The sequence below is a fragment of the Gymnoscopelus braueri genome, assembly GCF_963280865.1.
Source record: "Gymnoscopelus braueri genome assembly, chromosome: 15".
NCBI lineage: Eukaryota > Metazoa > Chordata > Actinopteri > Myctophiformes > Myctophidae > Gymnoscopelus > Gymnoscopelus braueri.
The window spans coordinates 43,381,680-43,409,042 of record NC_137620.1 but is presented as its reverse complement, the minus strand read 5'-3'; the positions used below and the strand labels follow the sequence as shown (position 1 = coordinate 43,409,042).

The following is a 27,363-nucleotide window of genomic DNA, read 5'->3' as shown; positions in this document are numbered from 1 at the left end:
CCCTGTCCCCGACAATGTGTTGAGGCGATCATGATGATCTGTCTCTCTCTCTTCAATCTATTCAGTTTCCATCTCTCTCTCTCTCTCCAGTTTCCATGTCTCTCTCTCTAGTTTCCATGTCTCTCTCTCTCCATCTCCAGTTTCCTTGTCTCTCTCTTTCTTCAATCTATTCAGTCTCCATGTCTCTCTCTCTCTCTTTCACTGGCCCCGTGTTATCGCTGCTTGCAGCTATATTTCATGTTTATAATTCATTGTGGTTAAAAAATATTAATTGTCTTATGTCATTTCATTCACAGTTTTTCACGGTGTCTCTCTTGGGAGAAATAAAAAAGCCCTTGTGAACATCAGTCGGAGCGTGGTTTAGTCTGCCTCAGGAAAAGACAGTTAAGGAGCAGTTATAGTTCACATGACGCTCGTCTGTCACGAGCTTCATGGAGCAACTGGTTCCTGGCTTTGGACTTTCTCCATTTACAACCCGTACATCTACATAAACATTCACATTTCAAACATAAAGTGCTGACCCTACGGCCATGGATGTTACAAGTTGAAAAATCGGGTTTACAGTAAGTACCCGTATCTTCTGTATTGTTCAATAAAAAGCATTTTAATATGATCGGCGGCCATTTTCTCATAGAGTTATGATGTATATCAGAGTGCAATACACCTCCCTGCTGGACCTCCAGAATGCCTTTGACACCGTTAATTACCCAATTATGATCGATAAGCTCAAAGCAATAGGTTTTGATGATACGTCGGTGAGCTGGATGACTTTTTTCGCGTTTTTTCTACATTTTCCACTTTTTTCACCTTTTTCAGCAAATATTTTATTCCCCAAAGTTAAATACATCATTGTTTTAATATGTATGTGTGTGTAAAGACTTTAAGTATAAGTATTTTTTAAATAAAATTTAAAAAAAAATATATTTTTTTTTCTTTTTTTGCTTCCCACCACCAGGGGGGCTGCAGCCCTCATAGCCCCCCCCCTTCCCGCGCCACTGATACACCACAACATTGGGATTCCCCTGTATTTGTCTAAATACTTCCTAAATGTTAATGAAGTCCACGATCATAACACCAGAGGCAGCTCCACAAATCATGTTCAACCCAGATTTGGCTCAACAAAGGGAATGAAATCGTTCTCATGCTATTCATCAAAAATGTGGAATGCCCTACCAAAAGGAGTAAAGGAGTGTAAACCCTACTCACTCTCAAAACTGCCCTAAAGATACACCTTCAGGAGGCTGCAATTCGAAAATGGCCCCTGTCTAAGTCTTAACCTAACCACCCCCCCTCCCCGTTTTTTCCTTCTCTTGTACATATTTTTCACTCTTCATACCAGTAACCTGTAAGCTGATTGTATGACGTTCTGTATAGTAGTGTGTATATCTGTCTGTCTCTTATATGTCATCATGATTTGTGTGCATGGGGATCTCATCTTAAACAAGCTCAGTGCCTGGGTTTACAGACCGGGCCATGGCCTCGTTGGCCCCAATTAATGACGATACGCGCCTGGTAAAACATTTGAGTAATCTTCCCACCACTTGCTAGGGGACTAAGAGGACACAGGTGTAAATCACAGGACTGGTTAGACAAGACAGGTACAGATAACTAAGCAGATAGGAAACAATAGGAACGATACTACATAAATAACATACAGAACACCAAGGCAACAAACTACACAGAACTAGAAGACTAAAACAGAACAGGAATACACAGTAAAAGTCCACAAACTAATAAACACAGACAAAGTCCCAGGGCTGAGGAGCGGAGCGTGACTGTATGTTGGTTTGTTGACTGAGTGAGAAAACAATGTTGCACATGAAGCTAATCCTCTGGGGACTGACCTGACGGCAGAGGAAAGCATGCATGATGCTCATCAGGAGCAGTTATAGGGGTTCAGTGTCTTGCTCAAGGACACGTCCACACACGCAGCCCGGAAGGAAGGAGCCGGGGATCGAACCGGGAGCCTTTCCCGACAATGCCGAGACGGGCCGTATGCCTCCTGAGCCACTGCTGCTGAATGGGATTTAGGATTCATAAAACAAAAGGTGCACGGGGCAGATATGACACATAACTTACATCATTTAATAACTTTGTATGAGTAGTGGAAATAGCAGATCTACAAGCTCAAAACGCGTGACGTGTTTTGAGCTTGTAAATCGGATATTTCCACTATTTTCCGAAAATATGAAAATATATGAACATTTTTTCAACATGGAAACGATAATGACGATTATGCAAAAAATGTTGTTATTATCTTAAATAATTGTGACAGGCCTAGAACTGAGTGCCTCCTATTTAGATAATTCACTGTCAAAATATCATGGCTTTTTTTTTACATGATCTTACAATGTAAGGAAGAAATGCCACGGAATCCAGGGGAAAAAATATGTTGATAGTATGACCTACAGTTCAAGAGTTATAGGCCAAAACGTGAATCTGCCTGTTATAGCGCCACCATGAGGCTGATTAAAAAAAATTGGAATTTCCTCCTTGGTGTAGAGGGAATGTGCGTGTAAAGTTTCACGGCAATCGGACGCTGCGTTCATAATTTGAGGCATTTTGTACAAAACGGGTCACTCCTGCACTTGGAACTTTGGAAGCCAATCTTAGCCAATCAGGATGGAATATGAAAAAATCCTACAGATCCGTCTTGGTCACATGACTATAGAGATACAGTGTACCGATTTGCGTGATTTTTTGGACAAAATCTGTAGGAGTAACATAAAGATAATGTGTTTTGCTGAAATCGTCCTCCTGGTGGCGCTATAACAGGCCGATGTGAAAGATGTGGGGCAGAGGTTCTACCCTGAACTCCATGCCTTCCGCCTCGTAGAGACACAAAAAAATAGCAAATTTACCAATTACCTGAATGCCCCGTCCCCAATTAAAAATCGCAAAAATGATAGAAAGCAATAAGTCACTACATTTTAACACTCATCTATTAGTATCATTACAAACTAATGAAAGAAACCTTGTTTTGTAAAAAAACACAAAGTTGTCCTTTAATGGGATAAGAGCAGTCACACCATCACCAACACTCCTTAGCTGATCCTGTTATAATGTTATAAACCATATTATGTTGAATGTTTATATTTATTTCATATTTACAACATGATACATCATAGGAAGGGGGGGGGGGGGGGTAGGGGGGGAAACATGAGCAGACTGATTGGCCGTAACATGATCGATCCATGAATAAAAATATACTGTAATACAGGGGTCTTCAACAGGGGGTCCGGGACCCCTGGGGGGTCCTCACAGATACTACAGGGAGCCACCAAATCGTTGTGTGACAGGAACGTCACCCCCCCCCCCCCCCCCCTTAACCACTAAGGTGTAACAGAACTTAAAGGAGAATTCCGCATGACCTTTTTCTTACCTTTCATATGATATTATATCCTAGGGCGAGTGGTACAGTAGAAATAAATCATAACACCATACCGAGTCCATCACAGCTAAAAACCTGAGTCTATGGGCCATGCGCTAGATCACGTATTTTAATAGCTTTCTCTTTTTCTTTTTGGTGGGATCTGACCTTCATATCGACGGAAAACCCTCCACAGGGTTTTTGTCCCAAAGGGGCCGCCGTAGTGTTTACAAACAGACGTGGATGACGTCACGGGTGAAATCTCGTCTCGCGAGACTTCTGGAGGGTTAGGGTTAGCATCTGTTACTTTGAATGGTGGACTGGGCACATTCTAGGGGATATACATCAGACACATAATTATTCACAATATACCATCTACAACATCAATACAATATAGAAAACCAAACATAGTACACATATATCTATAAACATGTTCAATGGTGGTGTGACTATGAACATCCCTGACATTTGTGAAATATTCACAGAGATAGCCAGGAACTGAGTAGCTCACTATGTTCTGCACTCTGCACAACTTCATCATGATGCCCTCTCTTCTACCCTGAGCCACTTGAGCTGATGGAAGTGAGCTGGGAGGAGGTGGCTGCGTTCATGATTTGTGGCATTTTGTGCAAAACAGGCTCCTCCCACAAACGTTGAAAGACGATTGTAGTCAATCGGAATGGAATCTGGGGAGTTGCGTCATGATCCAAGGAATCCAGGGAAAAACATATATACTTTTTTGACTGCATGAATTGGCCTGTTGTAGCGCCACCATGAGGCCAATTCCCTTGCTACCACCTTGCAAAAGTTTCACACCAATCGGTCCAACGGTGCCGGAGATTAGCTATTCACGGACAGACAGACGGACTATAAGCTGCCTGTACCCCTTAAAACATGAATACTCCTTGAATAATAACGCCTTTCAAAAACTCAAGGATGCTTTACAATACATAGTACAGCATATATATATAGACAGGAAAATGGGGAGAGAGAGACAGGGAGTGACATGCAGCAAAGGTCGTCGGGATTGGGAGTCGAACACTACCTTGCAGCCTAGGTGCCCGAACCTCTAGGCCAGCGGTCCGGGGAGTTCTATTTCTCACTTCAAATGTTTTCAAAATCATTCTTGAGAGCAATGTTCAGCTGTAAATGATAATGTTTGTTTGTTTACATGGCTGCCATGTTGGATACGGCACAAAATCAAGCAACACAGATTAATATGAGCAGGTGCTCTGAGTCTTTGATTAGACAGATTGATATGAGCAGGTGCTCTAAGTCTTTGATTAGACAGGTTGATATGAGCAGGTGCTCAGGTGCTCTGATTAGACAGCGGTTTGTTATTAGAGTTCAGAGGTGAATTCGGTGATTGACCAATCAGAATCGAGCATTCAACCAAGCCGTATAATAAACTTAGTTACTGTTCACCACTGCCCTCACTCACAGACACCATCTAGACTGCAGTCAGATTACAGTTATGAGTCTATTGGACTCATGAATCATGAGTCCTTCAAGTCACTGTGAGTCATTGGGTCCTGATTCCTGGACTGGTAGACTGAGACTGGTCTTGCTCTCAGGGTTTGGGGACTTTACATCATCTGCTGTTACAAACATGTCCTTCAGGGAGGGCCTTGAGTTCCAGTCTTGTTCTTTGGCAAACTTGTAAACTCCTCCAAACAGATCAGGAAACATCTTCATCAGGTCAATACCTGCTACATCTTCAGCACTGTGAACACAAAGTAGTGGTCACTGAAGGTGAGCAGTGACATAAGGAACACAACTCATGGAAAGACATTTTACGTCCATTTTACATCCAACCAGGGAAACTCTCCCCTGTCAGGCGATAAGAAGGTCAGACGGCTCTCATGCATTGAAGGAGGCATGAGCTCGGCCCTGGCCTCCCTAGGTTGGCAGAGGGAAGGTAGTGCCCAGGATTACATAGACAATTGGTACTGGGTGGGTTAGGGTTAGTGGCGGTTTTGAAGGAGGGTAGGGGGTGCCCTACAACCACACAACAAAACCTTTTAAAAGCAATTCTACTTACTAGTGCTGATGGAGATCATGCGTGAAGCGTAGCAATCCAAATGAGTTCTCAGGGTAGGACTTCTTCTCATCATCCAACCTCTGGACCAACTCCTGTGGGAACTGTAAAATCATGCAACTTAAAGATCTAATTCACTTCGGAACATAATGATGAATGAGAGCATGACATTAGGCTCTAGTTACCTTGGCAAAGCAAGTGTTTTACCATTTTATATGCAAGGTTAAAATGTTATTTAGATTTAGACAGATGCTAAGTTCATTGTTCACCTGGTATGTTATAGGTTCAATGTACACATTATTTTTATTGTTGTTTAGACAGATGCTAGGTTCATTGTTTACCTGTGATCCTAGTTTACTGAGACACTACATTGTCTCTAATGTATTCTATGAATAGCATTTTGAGCTTTTGTTCTTTTCTCAATTTTATTCCTTCTGCCCTTTATTTCTCTAAGACCCTATTTAATGCCTTTAAGAAACGGTGTACATACCATTTTCAAAGTAGGTATTTAGCGGACACCCTTTATCCAGAGTAACTTACAATAAGCAAGGTAAACATTGTTCTCTATCTATTGTTCCTCACACTATGAGTAATAAAGTCACCTTGTGTTTCCATGTGTTGAACTGTCCCTGCTCACCATACTGGTCTAACCTCCTGATGAGATCCTCGTCATTTAGACAGTTCTCCATTTCCTTTAGATGTCCAATCCTTCTCAAGTACTCTGCTCTCCTGGGAATAATAATAATAATAATAAATGTATTAATAATAATAATAATAACAACTAGAAAAAGTGCTCTTCGGAGCATAGGTCTCCGCCAGGTCAGGTAGGCTATTGTGGGCCAGCAATGTTGATGGAATATGAAAAATCACACCCTGTGGGAAGTGGGCGGTGTCTTGCTAGCTAATCACAATACTGAATGGAGTCAACCAATCATGTACAAAAGATAAATACATTTATTGAAACACTCTTTATGATGAACGAAACCATAACTTTACAAAAACCAATTTATGTTTTTTGTAAAGTTATGGTTGCTTATATAGGGCTATGCACATGTGTCATGTGACACTGGCCAATCACAGTCCTGAATAGATTGTGATTGGCCAATCACAGCGCAGGATAATTGTACAAATTTCCAAACCTCACTTTTAGGGCCGGTTTCACTGCCCAAGATATTTGTAAATTTTTCCAAATCTCACTTATAGGGGCGGTTTCACCGCCCAAAAATCTGACTTATCTGTCTTGGACAAAATCTGTAGGAGTAATATCAAAAACTATGTTGTGCAAAAAGCGGCCTCCTGGTGGCCTTATGAAAGGACAATGTGAAAAAGGTGGCATGTGAGACAATAATAATAATAATAATTATTATTATTATTACATTTATAATAATTCTGAAAGCATGAGACTAAAATATATGTACCTTACCAGTGGATAAAATGATTAAGATTAGCTGAAATAATGTTTATCTGAGAATAAATGAATAACGCAATGCAAAATGTTCTATCTTACCTCTCGTTTGACCAAAAGAAGGGATGAACCAAGCATTCCTCAGCTCTAGGTCTTTTGTTTGGGTCTTTATTGATCATCCTCTCAATGAGATCCTTGGCAACCACATCCTGAACATGGTGCAGATCGTACTTTCCATCCAGAACGTTGGTTTCACATCTAGCTCCTTTGCCAAATGGGTGGTGTCCTCCAGACAGGATGTAATATATCAACATCCCAGCAACCTTAAGAATGAGCATGAGAATGAGTAAGAACATTTGTATGCTGTTGTCTTCAATCAAATTGTTCTCACGCAGAATGAAAAAGAACAACCTGGATATCAGAGCTTCTTTTATATGGGATATCACTGTGTGCATCCAAAGTCTCCGTTGCCTTCCAGCATTTGGTTCCTGCAACGCTTGTGAACAGGGTTGTTTGTCCTTCAGGTAGTAGTCGGCTTATTCCAAAATCTGCCAATCTTGCCTTGCCTCGAATATCTAAGACAAAGTGAGTAGATCAATATAACTGAAGGGTTTTATATTGAGCAAAGATAAATTCAGCATAAGTTGCTTAGATTACTGATATTATTTGCTTGTTTTTTTTCTTATTGCTATGCTTACCAATCAAGACATTCTGGGGCTTGATATCCCGGTGGAGAATTGTAGGATTATGACAATGAAGAATGCTTAAACTCTTGAGAAACTGCTCTGCTAGCTGTTTTCTGTTCAGTTCAGAAAGATTGTGTTCAGTGATGTATTCTTCCAGAGTGTATTCACATAACTGTAGAACAAGGTAAACAAAGTTCTTATCCTCTAGAAAGTCAACATATCGTACAATCGAAGGATCATCAAGGTCTGGAAGACCTAAAAAGTTTTTCTCCTTCTTCAACACATGATGGTTGGATTTAGTCATTCTCTTCACTGCCACTTCAGTGCCATCCTCTCTTAACCCCAAGAAGACCTCATTTCCATCACTTCCCTTTGCAATGCGGAATTCATAACCTTCCACAAAAACAAGACTCCCAACTTTGGTAACGTTACAGTCATCAGTGTTTGCGAGCTTCTCTAACTGTGGCCTCCATCTTTTACTGACTGGGCTCCACTCTCGTAGTTTTGATGAAGTAACTTTGACAACATCAGAGTCAACAGCGTTTGTAAGGTCCTCTAACTGTGGACTCCATTCTTGTGGATTTGGTGAAGTAAGTTTGGTAACTTCCGAGCCATCAACATTTGCAAGGTCCTCTAACTGTGGACTCCATTCTTGTGGTTTTGGTGAAGTAAGTTTGGTAACTTCAGAGTCATCAGCATTTGCAAGGTCCTCTAACTGTGGACTCCATTCTTGTGGTTTTGGTGAAGTAAGTTTGGTAGCTTCAGAGTCATCAGCATTTGCAAGGTCCTCCAACTGTGGACTCCATTCTTGTGGTTTTGGTGAAGTAAGTTTGGTAACTTCACAGTCATCGGCGTTTGGAGGCTTCTCTAACTGTGGACTCCATTCTCGTAGTTTTGGTGATGTAACTTTGGTAACTTTACAGTCATCAGCGTTTGGAAGCTTCTCTGGCCTCCATCTTATACTGACGGAGCTTCTATCTCGTGGTTTTGGTGAAGTAACTTTGGTAACTTTATAGTCATCGGTGTTTGGAGGTTTCTCTAACTGTGGGCTACATTCTTGTGGTTTTGGTGAAGTAACTTTGGTAACTTCGCGGCCATCAGCGTTTGCGAGCTTCTCTAACCGTGGCCTCCGTCTTTCACCGGTGTGGAGACATTCTCCTGGTCTTGGTGATGTAACTTTGGTAACATCAGAGTCATCAGTGTTAGGAAGTTCCTCTCGCCTCCATCTTACACTGACAGGGCTCCATTCTTGTGGTTTTGGTGATGTAACTTTAGAAACGTTATGTTCATCAGTGTTTGCAAGCTGCTCTAACAACCACCTTTCACCGATGTGGAGGCCTTCTCGTGGTTCTGGTGATGGACCAGGAATGCTGTCGTCTCTCAGCTGCTGCTCCTCTCCTGACTCCTCCTGACTCATGTGCATCTCAATGGATTCTGCTGGCTCTGTAATGGTTTTCATGGAAATGTCACATTGTGAGGTAGCCTCCCTTATATACAACACACACACACACACACACACACACACACACACACACACACACACACACACACACACACACACACACACACACACACACACACACACACACACACACACACACACACACACACACACACACACACACACAGTGTCTGCATTGTTGTACTGTAACAGTAGAGATGTGAGTCAGTGAATCATCAGTGTGGAGGCACTAATCATTTTCCATATTCACATTATTATCATTGTAGATGCATATAGTAGATGATTTATCAAATGTGTATTTGAAAAAAAATATTGATAAATCACTTTAACACTTACTAGTTTTCTTCTGCTTTTTCCAGTAGAAATATCCCAGAACTGATGTGACCATGATGATGATGATCACTGTAAACGCAATCCCTGCAATCACTCCTGCATTCACTCCTGCAGTCACTCCTGCTGTTGAATGATTGAATGAATGCACAGTTTTTAGTTAGCTTGACAAACTGAAAACAATAATTACGTCAACAAATGTTTGCATGAAACAAACCAAGAATGTAGAAATACTCAATCATACACATTAAGCAATCTATAGTGTATGCATATCAAATATAATACTGTATAGCACATAAACACACACCGCCTCACATATACGCAAATACATACACCACACCCATGCATATATAAAATATATATATATATATATATATATATATATATATATATATATATATATATATATATATATATATATTATGTACATAAATAGACGTTTATGTACACACATGTGCATACCACATTTCCATGTCTGCTATATGCCAAATATGTATTTTTCTGATTGACCTATACATGCATGTATTACTGATATATAATAATAAATGCATTTGGTCTATTTGCAGTGTTTAAGCTGATAATTAATATTTATTACTTAATACTTGCTATCATTGCTATTGATTTGGATATTTTCATAATTTTGTTAATATTTATTAAATACTTACATTTTCAAACATCTTTTTAAATTGTATGATTGATGTGCACAGTTTTAGTTGTTTATCTAGGCTATTTCATACATAAAACCCCTATTACAGATATACATGTGCCTTTTGTGTTGGTCCTTGCATTTGTTTTCTTTAATACGGGCCTCTCTCACTGTAAACAGCTCCTGTATGCATGGTGGTAGTGTATTGTTATGTACCTCTTACATGTATACTGCAGTGTTGAGGTGGACTATATCTTCTAATTTTAATGTGTTTTTACAGATGAAGAGTGGATTTGTAGGTGCAAGATAGTCAGTTTTATTAATGATTCTTATGGCCTTTTTTTGTAACATAAAGATTGGATTGGTTTTACTATTGTTTTGTATGTGTTCCCCCATACAGTAAGTTAGGTATGGAAGTATGAGGAAACAGTACAGTGTATATAGCAAATTATTATTATTGTTATTGTGGGCCAGCAATGTTCGGATATTGCCAATCAGGATGGAATATGAAAAATCTGACGGATCCGTCTTGATCACTTGACTATAGAGATAATGTGTAGGCCTACCAATGTTTGGATGACATTTGTAGGAGTAATATAAAATTATTTATTTTTTGCAAAAAGCGGCCTCCTGGTGGTGCTATAACAGGCCCATGTGTCCAGGGATGTCTTTTTTTTGTTTATGATTTACTGTTAAACAACATCTACAATTATGAATTGGAATTTAAAACAATAATTTAGTCTCCTTATTGATTACACATCAATCAAAAGGCAATAATTTGGTGCAGAAAGCTACAAATACCAAACAATAATTCATAACAAGCCTTTACATTAAAGGGACATTAAAATGCCCGAAATGCCCCTATATATATATACCCGCATATCTTGTGTGTGTGTGTGTGTGTGTGTGTGTGTGTGTGTGTGTGTGTGTGTGTGTGTGTGTGTGTGTGTGTGTGTGTGTGTGTGTGTGTGTGTGTGTGTGCGCGCGCGCGTGCGTGAGATTTCCTCATTTACGTGCGAGGAGAAGTGTGCGCTGTGGTGGCCGTGCCGTGGAAGAAAACGAAATATGCCCTGGCCTTTCTAAAAAGAAAATACTTTGTTCTTAAAACAAACAGTTGGAAGATAAACTGTGTTTAAGTCCATGAGTGGAGATGTGTCAGAGTCTTCTGAATCTGCACCTTGTGTCAAACGGACTCTGTCTGACTCTGTAGCACCAGGTTAGAACTTCCTACAAAGCTCTGGACCAGAGTTACTGTATATCAGAGGTAGGTTTCATAACATGCTGGCGACACGAAATAAAGGTGCATCTAACATTACTCTACCGAAAATAAGTTGCTGCATGTGAGGTTACGTTAGTATATAGCGTATAGTTAGTTAGACACGGACTGAGCTGCAACAGCATGGACTGCCAGCTGAACTAATGTTTAATGATCCAAATACTGCAAAGAAAATCCAAGGCTGCTGAGATGATAACAGCCCCGACACTGTGCTGGATATTCTAAAAGACCTGCAGCAGGTGAGCAAGTAAATGCACCCCCCTGTGTGTGTGTGTGTGTGTGTGTGTGTGTGTGTGTGTGTGTGTGTGTGTGTGTGTGTGTGTGTGTGTGTGTGTGCGTGTTTGTCAGCTGATTGATGGGAAAATAGCGCTGGGAAAATGGTTGGTTGAAGGATAACATTAAGTCTAATAATGATGTACAGTGCATGTTCACATCATGTATACTTTACATTACTTAATACCATTAATATAACATTATAGCCATTATAGCCAACAAAATAGCCAATTGTACATCAAAATGCCCAGATGTCCCTAGTGCCCACCTGTATCCGATTTGAACATGCTTGTTGTAGAACATTTCACATTTAAGGCCTCATTTGAACAGCTATAAAAGCTGTGGATGTCATTAGGGCATAAACAATAAGGTGAAGGCAGGGTACATTTTGGAGGTTCAAATCATGTACAGCCTACTTATTTCATACCCTTTTCCAAAGCATACTTTTGTTATTTACTTTTTCACATTTTGCAAACAACTGCCAATGTCAAACTGCAAAACATACACAATGGTGTATGGCTGAAGCTTGCATTTACTAGTATTTAGCACATAGCAGTGACATATGGTACTTTTTTGCCTTGAATATTCTTGAAAGGCAAAGAGTGACATGGTTTGTTTTTTTGCCTGGAAAACAATGCAATCAGACAGTATGGCATACTGTCTGATTGGGGAATTTTTTTTATTTTAATAGGACGTGTGTGTGTGTGTGTGTGTGTGTGTGTGTGTGTGTGTGTGTGTGTGTGTGTGTGTGTGTGTGTGTGTGTGTGTGTGTGTGTGTGTGTGTGTGTGTGTGTGTGTGTTTGTGTTAAATATGTTGTGTTATACCACTAGACACTATTAACCCATTCTATCCAGGAACACATCTGTGTCACTTTAGATTTCTTCAAGCTCAGAGCGCGGCACCAAGTGCCACGCTATGAGCTTGTAGATCTGCTATTTTTGAATAGCCTAAAGTATAAAATAATGGTTATAGTTAAAAATGTAATATGACACAGTATGCGGTCCTGGTCTTAAATCTGCTCCAAGCGCGCACGCACGCGCACACACACACACACACACACACACACACACACACACACACACACACACACACACACACACACACACACACACACACACACACACACACACACACACACACACACACACACAGAGAAAAAGCACTCAAATGTTTTACTTAAGTAAAAGTATCAATACTGCAATTTAGAAGTACTCTGTTATAAGTAAATGTCCAGAATTAAAAATATACTTGAGTAAAAGTACAAAAGTATTGGTATCAAAATGTACTTAAGGTACCAAAAGTAAAAGTGCTAAAATGTTTGAAAATTGGAAAACTACAAGCTCACAACGTGACGCGGTGTGACACGTTGTGAGCTTGTAGATCTGCTATTTTCAAATAGCCTATGTATAAAATAGGGCTAAAGTGGTTAAAGAAAGTTTTATAACGTAATAATATTAACTAAGTAACTAATAACTAAAGTTTTCAAATAATTGTAGTGGAGTAAAAGTACAATAATGTTGAATTAATAACAGCTATCAGGAAGAACTGGTTTATTATTATTACTATATTATCAGGATCCCTCACACTACCACAATTATTTTTTAAGTGATAACATATCAGCTTAATGAAAACTATTTAGTCATTCTATTTAATTGTTGTTTTTCATCCATGTTTTGAACAGTAAATCTTACCAACAAGGAGCTGGATGTCACTGTAGCGGTTCAGGTCTGGAACAGAACACTTGTATGGTCCCTGATCTGAGAGCTTCACCCTGGTCAGCTTCAGTGAGATGTTACCATGAGACAACTGCTCAGGAAACAGAGACGTCCTCTGTTTGTATGATGAGATCTGATCCTCAGAATCCACACGTCCATCTTGGAGACGGTGCACGTATGATGACCCCAGGTCAGGTCTGTCCCACCTCACCGTCCTCTTCTTCATGTTGAGAGGAGGTTCAATGTGACAAGGAAGGATGACATCATCTCCCACCATGGCCATCACAGGCTGAGATGAACCAATCACCTGCTGTTGTTCTTAAAACAAAACAAAATGGATTTAGTGTAGAGATATTAATGTGTAATGTTTAATTTATATTCAGATAGATGTGTGTGTGTGTGTGTGTGTGTGTGTGTGTGTGTGTGTGTGTGTGTGTGTGTGTGTGTGTGTGTGTGTGTGTGTGTGTGTGTGTGTGTGTGTGTGTGTGTGTGTGTTAAATATGTTGTGTTATTGTGTATAAATACAGGGTGGTGTACCACTATACACTATTAACCCATTCTATCCAGGAACGCATCTGTGTAACTTTAGATTTCTTCAAGCTCATAGTATGATGAGATCTGATCCTCAGAATTCACACGTCCATCTTGGAGACGGTGCACGTATGATGACCCCAGGTCAGGTCTGTCCCACCTCACCGTCCTCTTCTCCATGTTGAGACTCGGTGCCGCGCTATGAGCTTGTAGATCTGCTATTTTTGAATAGCCAAAGGTATAAAATAATGGTTATAGCTAAAAATGTAAAATGACACAGTATGCGTTCCCGGTCTTAAAGGGATAGTTCACCCAAAAAAGTATTTTTTTCTGTCAATTACACATTTTGTTTTTGTCTTGTTTATTCTTAAGTCATCCGTTTCTCTTAGCCAGTGGAGCATTAGTTACCATGAGCTGTGCTTTCTTTTTCTGTTCTTTTTCGATCTCCCAATTCTACATTCTCTTAAAATCAGCGTGAGGTTCCTTTTTGTTAATAGCGCGGTAGTTCCTGGCCAAACAGGAAACCGTTGCGGTAGTTCCTGAGGACGTCGGCCACGACGTCATGACGTTGGCCAGGAACGTCATTTTCCCGGGAAAGTCCCCCCCGTACACGTTCAATAGAAAATATATAAATAAAAGGCTTCCGGGGGTGAAATTCACGGAGTGGGTGTTGTGAAACTTTTGCCACTCGCAAAAGATATACAATTTAACTTTAGTTTTGTTGAAAACGTTACCTAGTATTACTTTAACTAATGCTTTATAGTGTATAGTTATTATAAAGTGCTACCGAATGGGTTAATAGTGGTGTATAGTGGTACACCACCCTGTATTTATACACAATAACACAACATATTTAACACACACACACTGCAGCAGGTGAGCAAGTAAATGCACCCCCCTGTGTCTGTGTGTGTGTGTGTGTGTGTGTGTGTGTGTGTGTGTGTGTGTGTGTGTGTGTGTGTGTGTGTGTGTGTGTGCGTGTTTGTCAGCTGATTGATGGGAAAATAGCGCTGGGAAAATGGTTGGTTGAAGGATAACATTAAGTCTAATAATGATGTACAGTGCATGTTCACATCATGTATACTTTACATTACTTAATACCATTAATATAACATTATAGCCATTATAGCCAACAAAATAGCCAATTGTACATCAAAATGCCCAGATGTCCCTAGTGCCCACCTGTATCCGATTTGAACATGCTTGTTGTAGAACATTTCACATTTAAGGCCTCATTTGAACAGCTATAAAAGCTGTGGATGTCATTAGGGCATAAACAATAAGGTGAAGGCAGGGTACATTTTGGAGGTTCAAATCATGTACAGCCTACTTATTTCATACCCTTTTCCAAAGCATACTTTTGTTATTTACTTTTTCACATTTTGCAAACAACTGCCAATGTCAAACTGCAAAACATACACAATGGTGTATGGCTGAAGCTTGCATTTACTAGTATTTAGCACATAGCAGTGACATATGGTACTTTTTTGCCTTGAATATTCTTGAAAGGCAAAGAGTGACATGGTTTGTTTTTTTGCCTTGAAAACAATGCAATCAGACAGTATGGCATACTGTCTGATTGGGGAAATGTTTTTATTTTAATAGGACGTGTGTGTGTGTGTGTGTGTGTGTGTGTGTGTGTGTGTGTGTGTGTGTGTGTGTGTGTGTGTGTGTGTGTGTGTGTGTGTGTGTGTGTGTGTGTGTGTGTGTGTGTGTGTGTGTGTGTGTGTGTTAAATATGTTGTGTTATACCACTAGACACTATTAACCCATTCTATCCAGGAACACATCTGTGTCACTTTAGATTTCTTCAAGCTCAGAGCGCGGCACCAAGTGCCACGCTATGAGCTTGTAGATCTGCTATTTTTGAATAGCCTAAAGTATAAAATAATGGTTATAGTTAAAAATGTAATATGACACAGTATGCGGTCCTGGTCTTAAATCTGCTCCACGCGCGCGCACACACACACACACACACACACACACACACACACACACACACACACACACACACACACACACACACACACACACACACACACACACACACACACACACACACACACAGAGAGAAAAAGCACTCAAATGTTTTACTTAAGTAAAAGTATCAATACTGCAATTTAGAAGTACTCTGTTATAAGTAAATGTCCAGAATTAAAAATATACTTGAGTAAAAGTACAAAAGTATTGGTATCAAAATGTACTTAAGGTACCAAAAGTAAAAGTGCTAAAATGTTTGAAAATTGGAAAACTACAAGCTCACAACGTGACGCGGTGTGACACGTTGTGAGCTTGTAGATCTGCTATTTTCAAATAGCCTATGTATAAAATAGGGCTAAAGTGGTTAAAGAAAGTTTTATAACGTAATAATATTAACTAAGTAACTAATAACTAAAGTTTTCAAATAATTGTAGTGGAGTAAAAGTACAATAATGTTGAATTAATAACAGCTATCAGGAAGAACTGGTTTATTATTATTAATATATTATCAGGATCCCTCACACTACCACAATTATTTTTTAAGTAATAACATATCAGCTTAATGAAAACTATTTAGTCATTCTATTTAATTGTTGTTTTTCATCCATGTTTTGAACAGTAAATCTTACCAACAAGGAGCTGGATGTCACTGTAGCGGTTCAGGTCTGGAACAGAACACTTGTATGGTCCCTGATCTGAGAGCTTCACCCTGGTCAGCTTCAGTGAGATGTTACCATGAGACAACTGCTCAGGAAACAGAGACGTCCTCTGTTTGTATGATGAGATCTGATCCTCAGAATCCACACGTCCATCTTGGAGACGGTGCACGTATGATGACCCCAGGTCAGGTCTGTCCCACCTCACCGTCCTCTTCTTCATGTTGAGAGGAGGTTCAATGTGACAAGGAAGGATGACATCATCTCCCACCATGGCCATCACAGGCTGAGATGAACCAATCACCTGCTGTTGTTCTTAAAACAAAACAAAATGGATTTAGTGTAGAGATATTAATGTGTAATGTTTAATTTATATTCAGATAGATGTGTGTGTGTGTGTGTGTGTGTGTGTGTGTGTGTGTGTGTGTGTGTGTGTGTGTGTGTGTGTGTGTGTGTGTGTGTGCGTGTGTGTGTGTGTGTGTGTGTGTGTGTTAAATATGTTGTGTTATTGTGTATAAATACAGGGTGGTGTACCACTATACACTATTAACCCATTCTATCCAGGAACGCATCTGTGTAACTTTAGATTTCTTCAAGCTCATAGTATGATGAGATCTGATCCTCAGAATTCACACGTCCATCTTGGAGACGGTGCACGTATGATGACCCCAGGTCAGGTCTGTCCCACCTCACCGTCCTCTTCTCCATGTTGAGACTCGGTGCCGCGCTATGAGCTTGTAGATCTGCTATTTTTGAATAGCCAAAAGTATAAAATAATGGTTATAGCTAAAAATGTAAAATGACACAGTATGCGTTCCCGGTCTTAAAGGGATAGTTCACCCAAAAAAGTATTTTTTTCTGTCAATTACACATTTTGTTTTTGTCTTGTTTATTCTTAAGTCAATAATTTGATGACTGGCTGAAAGATGCTTATGTATCCGGTAGGAGCGCGCGCGCGTGATTTTTTTTGCGGTTTTGGGCGGATATTTCAGAGTTTTTGGTGGTTATTTGCGGTTATTTCTTTTTATAACTCTTAATAAATGTGATTCTGTTCATCGTTTTTTTGTGGGGCTCCCCCAAGCGCGGGGCCCTGTGCGACCGCACAGTTCGCACACCCCTTCCTGCGGCCCTGGACACCGCCAGTCATCAAATTATTGGCTTAAGAATGCGATAAAAACCAAAACATCTGCATGAATTCAAGTCTCTATGGGTGTGTAATCGATAGAAAATAAGTCATTTTGGGAGTGAACTATTCCTTTAATGGGCAGAGGTGGACAGTAACGGAGTAAATGTACTTGAGTACTGTACTTAAGTACATATTCTGAGGATCTGTACTTTACTTGAGTATTAGATTTATTTGATACTTATTACTCTTACTCGAGTACATTTCCAAGACAAATATTTTACTTTTACTTGAGTAAGTCATTTTCTAGGAAGGCTGAAAAGTACTCGTTACTTTTAGGGAATGGACGCACACGGCCCAACGATGGAGAAAAAAAAATGTTTTCTGTGCATGCGCCAGGCAGTGCATCTGTCTGCCCGACTATGTATCTGTGTGTTGTATGCGAAGGGCGCTAGGACCCTGGGGGTGCCGCTCGCGCGCGCGCGTGTGTGTGTGTGTTTACTGTATGTGTGTGTGCATGCTTGTGAGATTTCCTCATTTACGTGCGAGGAGAAGTGTGCGCTGTGGTGGCCGTGCCGTGGAAGAAAACAAAATATGCCCTGGCCTTTCTAAAAAGAAAATACTTTGTTCTTAAAACAAACAGTGGGAAGATAAACTGTGTTTAAGTCCATGAGTGGAGATGTGTCAGAGCCTTCTGAATCTGCACCTTGTGTCAAACGGACTCTGTCTGACTCTGTAGCACCAGGTTAGAACTCCCTACAAAGCTCTGGACCAGAGTTACTGTATATCAGAGGGAGGTTTCATAACATGCTGGCGACACGAAATAAAGGTGCATCTAACATTACTCTACCGAAAATAAGTTGCTGCATGTGAGGTTACGTTAGTATATAGCAGGGACGTGCATAAGGATTTGGAGAGGCAGGGGCTGGAATTTCAAAAGGGTACTTTTTGGATTTTGTTTCACGGACAATTATCATACTTTTAGGCCCAATCACTGCGTTCTTAATGGCCTCAAAGTCACGCACCCAACAAGCTTTGAACTGAGCAGATTGGACATTCCGTTCCAGAGATAATGGCCAAAACATCTTGAAAACGGCCACTTTCGCCAATTTTCGGTCGCTGATTTTTGGCCATTGTCGCCCGTTTTTCTTTAATAACACGGGCTAGGAAGGTCGTACGGCGACAAACTAGATACCTGAGAAAAGTTCACTTTGAGCTGCATCCAACACATCCACTGGCATTTCCGTCAGCCTTGAATTTTTCTTCCTTTTTTTTTTTTTGTCCAGTCTGGAGAGGGCACTTTTTTTTTAGCAACGGGTAAAAGGGCAGGGGCTCAAGCCCCCTTTCATGTCTATGTGTGCACGTGCATGGTATATAGCGTATAGTTAGTTAGACACGGACTGAGCTGCAACAGCATGGACTGCCAGCTGAACAGTGCAATGTTTAATGATCCAAATACTGCAAAGAAAATCCAAGGCTGCTGAGATGATAACAGCCCCGACACTGTGCTGGATATTCTGAAAGACCTGCAGCAGGTGAGCAAGTAAATGCACCTGTGTGTGTGTGTGTGTGTGTGTGTGTGTGTGTGTGTGTGTGTGTGTGTGTGTGTGTGTGTGTGTGTGTGTGTGTGTGTGTGTGTGTGTGTGTGTGTGTGTGTGTGTGTGTGTGTGTGTGTTGTCAGCTGATTGATGGGAAAATAGCGCTGGGAAAATGGTTGGTTGAAGGATAACATTAAGTCTAATAATGATGTACAGTGCATGTTCACATCATGTATACTTTACATTACTTAATACCATTAATATAACATTATAGCCATTATAGCCAACAAAATAGCCAATTGTACATCAAAATGCCCAGATGTCCCTAGTGCCCACCTGTATCCGATTTGAACATGCTTGTTGTAGAACATTTCACATTTAAGGCCTCATTTGAACAATTGCTATAAAAGCTGTGGATGTCATTAGGGCATAAACAATGCTAGGTGAAGGCAGGGTACATTTTGGAGGTTCAAATCATGTACAGCCTACGTATTTCATACCCTTTTCCAAAGCATACTTTTATTATTAACTTTTTCACATTTTGCAAACAACTGCCAATGTCAAACTGCAAAACATACATACATACATACATACATACACAATGGTGTATGGCTGAAGCTTGCATTTACTAGTATTTAGCACATAGCAGTGACATATGGTACTTTTTTGCCTTGAATATTCTTGAAAGGCAAAGAGTGACATGGTTTGTTTTTTTGCCTTGAAAACATTAAAATCAGACAGTATGGCATACTGTCTGATTGGGGACATGTTTTTATTTTATTAGGACGTTTGTGTGTGTGTGTGTGTGTGTGTGTGTGTGTGTGTGTGTTAAATATGTTGTGTTATTGTGTATAAATACAGGGTGGTGTACCACTATACACCACTATTAACCCATTCGGTAGCACTTTATAATAACTATACACTATAAAGCATTAGTTAAAGTAATACTAGGTAACGTTTTCAACAAAACTAAAGTTAAATTGTATATCTTTTGCGAGTGGCAAAAGTTTCACAACACCCACTCCGTGAATTTCACCCCCGGAAGCCTTTTATTTATATATTTTCTATTGAACGTGTACGGGGGGGACTTTCCCGGGAAAATGACGTTCCTGGCCAACGTCATGACGTCGTGGCCGACGTCCTCAGGAACTACCGCAACGGTTTCCTGTTTGGCCAGGAACTACCGCGCTATTAACAAAAAGGAACCTCACGCTGATTTTAAGAGAATGTAGAATTGGGAGATCGAAAAAGAACAGAAAAAGAAAGCACAGCTCATGGTAACTAATGCTCCACTGGCTAAGAGAAACGATCCGTAGATAGTATAAAACAATTAAAAGATCGCTTTTTGAAACGCTTCCGGCTTCCGGTGAAAACGAATGGAATTCTGGGTAATCGAGGACTAGGGAAATTGTATGCAGTGACGGTAGTGACCAGCAGAGGTTGCTAAAAATCGTTATTTGTGATTTTGCATTGTACAACTTTAAGCATTAGTAAATGCTTAATTCCTCATGAACTCATCATTAGTAAAGCATTATTCATACATTACCAAGCATTAGTAAACACAGTTAAAAATGTTGCAACTATACACTATTAAATATTAGTTAAGCACTAGTAAAAAACGTAATTCATAATTAATTCATCATTTTTATAGCATTATTCATACATTACTAATCATTAGTAAACACAGTTATAAACCTTTCAACTAAACACAATTTACAATTAGTTAAGCATTAGTAAGTACTTAATTCATCATGAATTCATCATTTATATAGCAAGTAAGTACTTTATTCATCAGGAATTCATCATTTATATAGCATTAATAATACATTAATAAGCGTTTGTAAACAGTTATAAGCGTTTTTTTGCCCATCGATAACCTAATCTTTAATGTGCTTAATGATTGTATTCTCATACTTTGTAAATGATAGATTCAACATTTATAATTAGGTATTATATCAATTTACAAACCAGTTATTTATGAGTTGTTAATGGTTCATACGATCATTTAGAAAGTCTAAGTAAACACCATATACAAACCACTTGGTTGTATATTTATGCGGACATTTGTACATGATTAGTGAGTGTGTTAATAAATGTCTTATAAACACTTATTCATACTCAATGAATGATTTATTAAGGTAGTTACTACTTGTTAGTTAAGTATTTTGCGTGAGCCCATCTAAAGTGAGGACTATCTATGCCTTATAAAGCATTTATAAATGAGATATAAGCAGTGATATAGAAAATGTCAATATTTATTGCAACAATTGAGACAGAACATGGCCCTTGCAGTGTAAAAAATATAATTAACATTATTGTGCTGTATGAAAATAAACAAACAATATGCAATGCTATAAACGTGTACACATGGCTGATAAATTAAATAAACATTTGACTTCATGAAAATAAACAATAAACAATCTGCTATGCTATAAACATGTAAACATGTCTCATAAATTAAATAAACATTGTACTTTATGAAAATAAACGATAAACAATCTGCTATGCTATAAACATGTAAACATGGCTGAAGAATTAAATAAACATTGTACTTTATGGAAATAAACAATAAACAATCTGCTATGCTATAAACATGTAAACATGGCTGATAAATTAAGTAAACATTATTGTACTTTATGAAAATAAACCATACAGAATCTGCTATGCTATAAACATGTAAACATGGCTGAAAAATGTAATAAACATTCTTTACTGTATGAAAAAAATAAATCTGGGTTCTGCCTTCACTATGGGTATAGCCACCCTTGCAGAGCTAGGCAGACAGTTAACATCAGAAGGTAAAAAAAAAGAAAAACGGCTTGTTTTGAGTTTCTTCTTTAAATTATCTTCTTTGGTTTTTTATTATTTGTAGAACAGCAATGACATGAAATACACATAGAATGGATTTGTTAAAATGTGTACATTAGAAAGCAAGCCCAATTAAGCAACTACACTTAAAAAAAAGCCCCAAATTGTTATTACATTGTCCACCTACCTGCCCACTGTGGGCGTGGCCAGGTAGGGGAGTAGGGAGTTGGGGAGCCCCATATCAATGAGTTTCCTGTTTAGCAGTGTTGCCATGTCTGCTTATAATAAACAATTTGTGGCTTTTTTTTAAAGTGTAGTTTCTTAATTGGGCTTGCTTTCTAATGTTTTTTTTAAACCAGTGGTCCCCACATTTTTTCTATATTTTTTGAAAATAGCAGATCTACAAGCTCACAACGGGTCTTGATGAGACACATTGTGAGCTTGTTGATCTGCTATTTTCAAATTGCCGATGTAAAGTGGTAAAACCGAGCCTAGTTGCTTTCTTTTTTGGGCTTGTTTTCAAAGACCTAGCCGCTTGTTTTTTTTGCTAAATCTGGCAACACCTGCAGTATGCATTCACTTCCTGTTTAGCATACAGCAAAGCTATGTGCAGCTGTGTCTGTAAGTACTGTCCTTGTGATGTATTGTCTCAGTAATGATGAAACATGATTGCTAGTACCTTTTTCACAGCCCAACTGTGTATTCTGTCTGTGGTAAAAACGTCATGTTTGTTGCTAATCAGTGTCATGTTAGCTTATAGGCTATTCTGCTCTGAGCTAATGCTGTAATGCCATTATAGGGAGCAATGTTAAAATCATTGCAACTGTGTGAATGTTTAGCTGCTTAATTCATGTTTGCAAGTTAATTCATTTATTTTAAAGCATTGTTAAAAGGTTTACATATTTACTGTGGAAAACATTATTCAGTACACATTTTAACAAATCCATTCAATGTGTTTTCCATGTCATTGCTGTTCTACAAATAAGAAAAACCAAAGAAGATAATTTAAAGAAGAAACCCAAAACAAGACTTTGCCTCCAAACAGATTTTTTTTTATACTGTCTGCCTAGCTCTGCAAGGGTGGCTATATGCATAGTGAAGGCGCAGAACACAGAATGTTTTTTTTCATACAGTACAAGAATGTTTATTACATTTTTCAGCCATGTTTACATGTTTGTAGCATAGCAGATTGTTTCTTTTCATAAAGTAAAATGTTTATTTAATGTATCAGCCATGTTTACATGTTTATTGCATAGCAGATTGTTTGTTTATTTTCATGAAGTAAAATGTTTATTTAATTTATCAGCCATGTTTACATGTTTATAGCATTGCATATTGTTTGTTTATTTTCATACAGCACAAGCATGTTCATTTTATTTTTACACTGCACGGGCCATGTTCTGTCTCAATTGTTGCAATAAATATCGGCATTTTCTATATCACTGCTTCTATCTCATTTATAAATGCTTCATAAGGCATAGATAGTCCTCACTTTAGATGGGCTCACGCTATCTCATTTATAAATGCTTTATAAGGCATAGATAGTCCTCACTTTAGATGGGCTCACGCAAAATACTTAACTAACAAGTAGTAACTACCTTAATAAATCATTCATTGAGTATGAATAAGTGTTTATAAGACATTTATTAACTCACTCATTAACCATGTACAAATGTCCGCATAAATGTACATCCAAGTGGTTTGTATATGGTGTTTACTTAGACTTTCTAAATGATCGTATGAACCATTAACAACTCATAAATAACTATCATTTACAAAGTATGAGAATACAATCATTAAGCACATTAAAGATTAGATTATCAATGGGCAATAAAACGCGTATAACTGTTTACAAACGCTTATTAATGTATTATTAATGCTATATAAATGGTGAATTCATGATGAATTAAGTAATTACTAATGCTTAACTAATTGTAAATTGTGTATAGTTGAAAGGTTTATAACTGTGTTTACTAATGCTTAGTAATGTATGAATAATGCTATACAAATGACGAATTAATGATGAATTAAGTATTTTACTAATGCTTAACTAATTGTAAATTGTGTATAGTTGAAAGGTTTATAACTGTGTTTACTAATGCTTAGTAATGTATGAATAATGCTATACAAATGATGAATTAATGATGAATTAAGTGTTTTACTAGTGCTTAACTAATACTTAATAGTGTATAGTTGAAACATTTATAACTGTGTTTACTAATGCTTAGTACTGTATGAATAATGCTTTACTAAGGATTAGTTCATGAGGAATTAAGCATTTACTAATGCTTAACTAATGCTTTATAGTGTATAGTTAATATAAAGTGCTACCACCCATTCTATCCAGGAACACATCTGTGTCACTTTAGATTTATTCAAGCTCATAACACGGCACTCGGTGCCGCACTATGAGCTTGTAGATCTGCTATTTTTGAATAGGCTTAAGTATAAAATAATGGTTATAGTTAAAAATGTAATATGACACAGTATGCGTTCCTGGCCTTAAAGGGTTAAATCTGCTCCACACACACACACGCACGCACGCACGCACGCACGCACGCACGCACGCACGCACGCACGCACGCACGCACGCGCACACGCGCACACACGCACACTCGCACACACACACACACACACACACACACACACACACACACACACTTTACTTAAGTAAAAGTATCAATACTGCAATGTAGAAGTGTTCTGTTACAAGTAAATGTCCAGAATTAAAAATATACTTGAGTAGAAGTACAAAAGTATTGGTATCAAAATGTACTTAAAGTACCAAAAGTAAAAGTACTAAAATGTTTGAAAATTGGAAAACTACAAGCTCACAACGTGACGCGGTGTGACACGTTGTGAGCTTGTAGATCTGCTATTTTCAAATAGCCTATGTATAAAATAGGGCTAAAGTGGTTAATGAATGTTTTATAACGTAATAATATCTGCAAAGTAACTAATAACTAAAGTTTTCAAATAATTGTAGTGGAGTAAAAGTACAATAATGTTGAATTAATAAGAGCTATCAGGAAGAACTGGTTTATTATTATTAATATATTATCAGGAACCCTCACACTACCACAATTTGTTTTAAATAATAACATATCAGCTTAATGAAAACTATTTAGTCATTCTATTTTATTGTTGTTTTTCATCCATGTTTTGAACAGTAAATCTTACCAACAAGGAGCTGGATGTCACTGTAGCGGTAGTGGTACAGGTGTGAAACTTCACACCTGTATGTTCCCTGATCTGAGAGCTTCACCCTGGTCAGCTTCAGTGAGATGTTACCACGAGACAACTGCTCAGGAAACAGAGACGTCCTCTGTTTGTATGACGGGTTCTGACCCTCAGAATTCACACGTCCATATTGGAGAAGGTGCACGTATGATAACCCCAGGTCATGTCTCCACCACCTCACCGTCCTCTTCTCCATGTTGACAGGAGGTTCAATGCGACAAGGAAGGATGACATCATCTCCCACCATGGCCATCACAGGCTGAGATGAACCAATCACCTGTTGTACTACAACAAAACATGGATTTAGTGTAGAGATATTAATGTGTAAAAGTACATTTTGATACCAATACTTTTGTACTTTTACTCAAGTACATTATTTATTCCAGACTCTTACTTGTAACAGAGTACTTCTACATTGTAGTATTGATACTTTTACTTGAGTAAAACTTTTGAGTACTTTTTCCACCACTGCTTGCGCGTGCGTGCGTGCGTGCGTGCATGCGTGCGTGTGTTAAATATGTTGTGTCATTGTGCACAATGCACCATTCTATCCGGGAACACATCTGTGTCGGTTAAGGCCTCGTACACACAGTTAAAACACGGTACGCATGCTTCATGGGGGGGGGGTCTGCTATTTAAATAAATAAAAAATATGATGAAATCGTGTGCAAATCTTTGAAAATATTTACATTTTTAACTCAAATCGTTGCCTCTGGGGGGTCCCCGGAACAACATATTTTTTAAAAGGGGGTCCACGACCAAATACATATCATTTTGGGGGTCCTTGACATGAAAAGGTTTGAGAACCACTGATTATAGCAACATAGGTTGTTTTTTTTAACTGTTAGGATTTAGAAGACATTTGTAGAATACCCAGAAGCAAAGATTTGAAAAAAAATAATATATATATATAGATTTGCACAAGTTCTCATGATAAAAAAAATAAATAGCAGATCTACAAGCTCATAGCACGGCACTCGGTGCGGCGCTATGAGCTTGTAATATGACACAGTAGTATGTGTTCCCGGTCTTAAAGGGATAGCGCACCCAAAAAAGAGACAAGCTTTGGGCAGGAATAAAATGTGTACACACACACACACACACACACACACACACACACACACACACACACACACACACACACACACACACGTGGAAAAAGTACTCAAATGTTTTACTTAAGTAAAAGTATCAATACTTTAATGTAGAAGTACTCTGTTAAAATGTTTGAAAATAGCAGATCTACAAGCTCACAACGCGTTGCGGTGCCTAGGTGTAAAATAGGGCTAAAGTTGTAAATTAATGTTTTATAACGTAATAATTTATATCTGCAAAGTAACTAGTAACTAAAGTTTTCAAATAATTGTAGTGGAATAAAAGTACAATATTTGCCTCTGAGATGTAGTGGAGTAAAAGTAAAAGTAAAGACAATTGGAAATACTCAAGTAAAGTAAAAAATACCTCAAAATTGTGCTTAAGTACAGTACTTCAGTACATGTACTTAGTTACTACGCCACTGCTAGTCAGTCACACTGCTTGTAGGTCTATAAGTATCATATATAAGTATAGTTTTAAGCCTTTCAGACATAAATACTTTAGTGTTTCTTAACTATTATTTAAACTATTTTATTATGATCCAGTAGAACAAGTTACTTTAATTTCCATGAACAGATTTATCATTGATAAATATAATGTTATGCTGCTGAACTGAATCCATACCATCAACAATTCAACATTACTTTAGGATCATTTTGTAGATTAAATTATTATTACAAAGTATAACTGTTACACTTTTATGTCACATATAAAATCACCCTATGATGGGGAGGGGGGGGGGGGGGGGTGACAGTCCTTGTTGAATGAATAACAGCTATCAGGAAGAACTGGTTTATTATTATTAATATATTATCAGGATCCCTCACAATACCACAAACATTTGTTTAAGTAATAACATATCAGTTTAATGAAAACTATTTAGTCATTCTATTTTATTGTTGTTTTTCATCCATGTTTTGAACAGTAAATCTTACCAAAAAGGAGCTGGATGTCACTGTAGCGTTGGTTCAGGTCTGGAACAGAACACCTGTATGTTCCCTGATCTGAGAGCTTCACCCTGGTCAGCTTCAGTGAGATGTTACCACGAGACAACTGATCAGGAAACAGAGACGTCCTCTGTTTGTACGACGAGATCTGACCCTCAGAATCCACACGTCCATCTTGGAGACGGTGCACGTATGGTGACCCCCTCAGGTCAGGTCTGTCCCACCTCACCGTCCTCTTCTCCAT

The 27,363-nt window shown here is 38.6% G+C and overlaps 1 protein-coding gene across 1 annotated transcript; it reads right to left on the bottom strand.

Annotated features, from left to right (window-relative positions):
• Positions 1–1,544: 1,544 nt before the first annotated feature.
• On the bottom strand, positions 1,545–27,363 carry LOC308102158 (uncharacterized protein; the record flags this gene model as incomplete). Its single annotated transcript, XM_080451759.1, has 13 exons — positions 1,545–1,552; positions 3,539–3,701; positions 4,961–5,093; positions 5,412–5,512; positions 6,011–6,137; positions 6,916–7,136; positions 7,225–7,388; positions 7,512–8,942; positions 9,298–9,417; positions 13,179–13,422; positions 16,517–16,683; positions 25,018–25,362; positions 27,108–27,363. 13 exons carry the CDS (start codon positions 27,361–27,363, stop codon positions 1,545–1,547), a joined length of 3,480 nt encoding a protein of 1,159 aa, XP_080307885.1.